Source organism: Amborella trichopoda, chromosome 11, assembly GCF_054954075.1.
Source record: "Amborella trichopoda isolate Santa Cruz 75 chromosome 11, AtrichopodaSantaCruz75HAP2 v2.0, whole genome shotgun sequence".
Taxonomy (NCBI): domain Eukaryota; kingdom Viridiplantae; phylum Streptophyta; class Magnoliopsida; order Amborellales; family Amborellaceae; genus Amborella; species Amborella trichopoda.
Window position 1 is genome coordinate 20,445,874 of NC_142346.1, and position 5,213 is coordinate 20,451,086.

At 37.8% G+C, this 5,213-nt stretch overlaps 1 protein-coding gene across 1 annotated transcript; it reads right to left on the bottom strand.

Annotated features, from left to right (window-relative positions):
• Positions 1 to 261: 261 nt before the first annotated feature.
• On the bottom strand, positions 262 to 1,749 carry LOC18421779 (myb-related protein 308). The gene is made up of 3 exons (XM_006826582.4): positions 1,492 to 1,749; positions 1,217 to 1,346; positions 262 to 932 (listed from the first exon to the last, which is right to left on the bottom strand). Exons 1-3 carry the CDS (start codon positions 1,622 to 1,624, stop codon positions 416 to 418), a joined length of 780 nt encoding a protein of 259 aa, XP_006826645.1. The 5' UTR covers positions 1,625 to 1,749; the 3' UTR covers positions 262 to 415.
• Positions 1,750 to 5,213: the final 3,464 nt, after the last annotated feature.

A 5,213-nucleotide genomic window follows, 5' to 3' on the forward strand; every position in this document is an offset into this window, starting at 1 on the left:
GGGTGCACGGATCTCCATGCCATGACATAGCTAAGTGCACATGATACCCTTCCTTCCTAACTAACCAACTCACTTTCCGATTCTTTGATTGCAGGTTGGGTTACCTAATAAAGTGCTTCACCTGTTTTCACAGTCACCACTTCACGTAATCCTATCAACTCATTAAAAAATGCCTCTACTAAGATTCCATTAATTAAAATTTAGCCGGAAATTAAGACAAAAAGGGGGAAAAAAAATTTTTGGGAAAGAAGGGGAAAGCTGTTTGTTCACTAGTACTAAGCACTTTGTATTGTCTGTGTATCTTTTTCTTTCCAAGCGACAGGGACAAAATAACTCTAACCTGAATTCTCATAACTGTACATAACCCTGGTTTTTTTTTGGGATTTTTCATCTGTTTGTTGTGTGAAATTCTGGATCATGAAGGTCTGCTCAAGAACCAGACGGGTTGCGAGCTGTGTAGCGTCCGGCATCGACAATCGGTGCTGCTCTGCAAGCTCAAGTGGCAGCAGAGGCAGACCACTGAACCCATTTGTTGCTCCGAGAGGGCCGCACCGGACGTACCTTCTTCTGTTGTGCCTGCAATTGTTGTTGGAGATGGCATGGAAGGAAATGGTAAGCTGATGGAGAGGTCGAGATTCAAGTCCGGAATCTCCCCCTCACTTGCTCCACTGCTGCTGTGGCCCTCTTCTGCTAACTCTCTCTGTCTATCACCACCAACATTTTTATCTGAATTTGAAGTACTTTGTTGTGGGATGTGTCCAATAGAGGCCTGTCGTGGTGATTCCGAGTTCTCCGGGTACGGCTCATGAAGGGGGCGGTGTGTGTGAGGATCGACTCCCCTGCTTAGTAATTTTCTCTTTATATGAGTGTTCCAGTAATTCTTGATCTCATTATCCGTTCGTCCTGGTAAGCGACCAGCTATGAGTGACCATCTACAAAATTAAAAATCAAATGTTTGTTAGTTCCCAAGCTGTATTGGTTAGTTCCCAAGCTGTATGCTCACTTTTTTCTCTATGAACATGTAACAGACTTGATCGAAATAGACATGGGGTTTATGTATGTTTGATGAGACTAATGATTAATGGAAGGAATAGGGCTTAGATTTGATTGATTAGTTGTTGACAAATGCAACACTGCCCCCCAAGTTCGATTCCTAATGCTGACTATCCAAAAAAAGAACAAAAGAAAAAAAAAAGAATTAAGGGAGGAAATTTACTTGTTGCCTAACAAGCTGTGTAGTTTGATGATGAGCTCATCTTCTTCCTCTGTGAAATTTCCTCTCTTGAGGTCGGGCCTTAGGTAATTTATCCATCTGAGCCTACAGCTCTTCCCACAACGAAGTAAACCTGAGGGGAAAAAAAACAAAACAAAAATCGACGAAACCTTAGCAGGAAGTTCTTGAACAGAGAATTAGTATGATCATGGAAGAAGGATTATTATTCATAGGAGAAAACAGAGAAATATTATTTACAAAGGAGGAGGAGAAGGGACCTGCTGCTTTGGGAAGCGACCTCCAGCAACCCTCGCCATGAGCTCGGATGTATGCGATGAGGCGCTGGTCCTCCTCTTTCGTCCACGCGCCTTTGTTCGTGTGCGCTTTTTCACAGCAGGGAGAACGCCCCATCTTTCCTTCTCTCTCTAGGCCAGGATGGTGGGGGAGGGGCAGGGAGTTGAAAGGGTATGGAGGGGGAGGGGGAGGGGGAGGGGGAGGGGGAGGAGCAGGAGCGGTCTGTGTTTTATGTGAGCCGTTGAAAAGAGTTGAACATCAAGGGCTAGGATTTATATGAGGAGAACTGGAAATCCGAGCTCCAATTGACTCGATCCTTTTGGTTATTTGACCGAGTTGGTGAGAAAGACGAGTGGTTAAGAAGGAAAGTCTGGATTTGGTAGGTAGGTCTACTTTTACGTAAATAGGGGCTTTAGGGAAAGTGAGAATGAGGCTGTTTCTCTATCTAGAGTAGCTAGAGAGAAAGAGATGTCTTTCTCTTCGAATCGGCGTAGATGAGGGGTTGAGGGGCCGGTTCCATCCCATCCCACCGACAAGCGCACCTTCCCACCTTGGGCTCTGTGCTCTTTCTAGGGTTTCTAGAAACTAGGGTTACTCACAATATAGAATTAATAATTGGTGACCCATCCTCCTCTTTTCCCCGTTCTCGTGGAGCAAGTGGTTCTTTCAGCTTAATTTTCTTTGTTTCATCTATGGCTTGCTTCTTCCCTTAGAATTTCAGTCTCTAGTCTTTGAGATGCTTTTGACCAACAATTAGTACATCTGAGATGGATCCCATAAACCCAAGATTTTTCAAAAGGACAAGTATATGATAATTGCAAGACGGTTCTCATCATCCCTAACCATTGGATGTAAAATCGAGCTGTTGGGGATGTGCTATTGATCGTACTTAAAAATGTAACAAATTTTTTTTTGAATAATAGCATACTCTCTGAACCATTCTAATCTAAATTTGATAGTTAGGGCCGATTTTGAGCTTCTCGTGCCAAAATCGGATAGTCTCATAATATACAATCCCTTAAAAAGCGGTTGCAGGTTTTGCCTAGGCTTCATGAAAATAAAGTAGGAAAAATGACTTTTTCCCTCTTCTCAAAATTTTTATCCCTATTAGCTTTTTGGGTTCACCAAAATCCTTTGTACCCTCTCAAATTTATAACTTTGAGATGGGTAGCCCCATATTTGTATTTTTTTTTTGTTTTTTTTTACAAGTTTGATCTTTTTATTTTACAAAATTTCTCTTCCTTTTCACTTCCGTTGCCTAAAACCAATTTTACCTTCGTGGATCCCACTCTATAAATTTAGACATAAAAAAAAACAAATTTTTCTTGAACATTATGACCTATTTTATAATTATATCAATATCGTTTGAACTTGAAAAATGATTAATCAAGATATTTGTTACTATTGTTGGTGGTTATTATTATTTATTTATTAATAAACTTGATCAAAATACTTATAAAGAGATGAAATATTTAACAATTAATATAATGTTGTTGTTATTATTGTTATTATTATAATTATTAATTAATTATAATAATTATAAATTATTATCATCAATAAAATTTATATATCAAGTCACAAAAAAAATATGGATGACTAATATATGGGTTTGATATTTTGTAAAACAAAGAGATCAAATTTGTAAAAAGAACAAAAAAAGTTATAATTAAGAGGCTAATGGTGCCAAAGTTTAGAAGAGGTGCAAGGAATTTTGACTAACCCAGGGGGTTAATAGGAATAGAAATTTCAGGGCGGAGGTTAGAGGTTATTTTCCCAATAAAGTAAAGCCTCACTTTGAATCCTCATTTGAAAAGCACTTTGGACATCATAAAATATCCACAATGACTCTAAAATTAGTTCTAACATGGTTTATGAATTTTGAAGCTAAAAAATAACACAAATCTTATAGATCTACGAACAATTGTCTTAGGCTAGAATGGATGGTCTAGATAAGGTGTTGTAATGTACATTATTTTTAAAGCTTGAAATTCTAATATTTTTTTCACAACTATAATGGAATATTTTTAGTGTTAAAACTGAAGTTCCTGGTGAGTTTGGAAGTGAGGCTTTACTTATAATGATAGGGTGGCAGCCCTATCAAAACACCTACTTTAAAAAAATGAGTATTTTGCAGAGGGAAAAAGGTCCATGGGAGTGGGTCAATGAGGGCTAAAAAGCTCTTTGAAAGGGGTGTACTAATCCCCAGGCCCTACTCTTCAAATAGAACTTTATTCCGAGTCAAGATCTGCATTTATTTGCCTACTCTATATCGGGATGGCCTTTCTTTTCTTATTATTCTTCTTCCACTCTCTCTCCCATCCCCAAACCCATCTTAGGTTGGAATGGATGGTTAGGGCCAAAGAGAGAGGCAACTACGGCATTTAAAAAGGTCACAAAATAACGTTTATTTGCCAACCAATATGAATTAGGTATGATGAACATGCTATCTAAATGAAATGACCACAAATTGACTAGAGAGAAGATAAGGATTGTGTTGCAGCTATCATGACTTTACATTCAATGTAAATAGAGGTGAAAAAGACTGCTTACACTGATAATCACTATGTTATATTTTGCTAAAGCAAGAAACGAAGACTACATACAATGCCTTTCTGGTTTCATTGTTATTGGTTGTGTGAAATGGATCAAATCTTTGGCCTCCAAATGGACTACTGTAGTCTGGAGTACTCAACCGGGGGTACGCAAGCAATTTGTGTAATGGTTTGGGCGTTCGTAATACAATATGGTGCCGCAGGTTCGCATCCTACTACTAAGTTAGCCAAAAATGGAAAATAAGAATAATTTCCTTCATAAATATGAGAAAATGGTTGCTTCGTATTAGGGTTGGCAACAGGTTGGCAGGTTTGCATCCTACTACTAAGTTAGCCAAAAATAAAAAATAAGAATAATTTCTTTCAAAATGGTTGGTTCATATCAGGGGTGGCAACGGGTTGGGTCCGAGCTCAGACCCGGGCCCAGACCCAAAGTAACCAAATTCAGGCTTGGACTTAGTCTTGGACCTCGACCAGATCTAACTCGATGAGACACAACCAAAAAAAATATATATAGATATTTAAATATTATGTTAAATATACTAAAATATATAGTTATATTTATTTAAATATTAGTTAGAATAACATACAGACCTTAAAATTTTAGGTAAAATACGAAATGCTCCACTTATATACAGAAATTACAAAGAAGGCCAGTCAACTCACTTTTTTTTATTTTTTCCAAAATTACCTATTGGTCAACCCTAATTTTGATTTTTTTGCAGTTTTTTTGTTATTAGGGAAGTGCCTTAAAGCTTGGGGCACAACCCTACTCAGGAAAAATGAAAAAAGAAAAACTTAAAAAATCAAAATTTGAGTAGATCGAGGGGGAATTTTGAAAAAATAAAAAAAGATTGGGTTGACCGAACTTTGTAATTTTTGCCCTGTTCATTTTGTATTTTACTAAAATTTTAAAGTCCGTACATAAATCACTCTATTAATTAAATGTTATTAAAATATTATATGTTAAATATAAAATTTATATAATAATACTATTCAGATCGAGTCAACATGAAACCGAACCCGAATAGTGTTCAGGGTCCAATATTTGGACCCGGACACAGCCTGTCAGGTCCAATTTTTCGACCCGTACTTGGACATCGGGTCCGGGACCATTGCCACCCCTGCTCCATATGCATCCAACTTTGTGATGG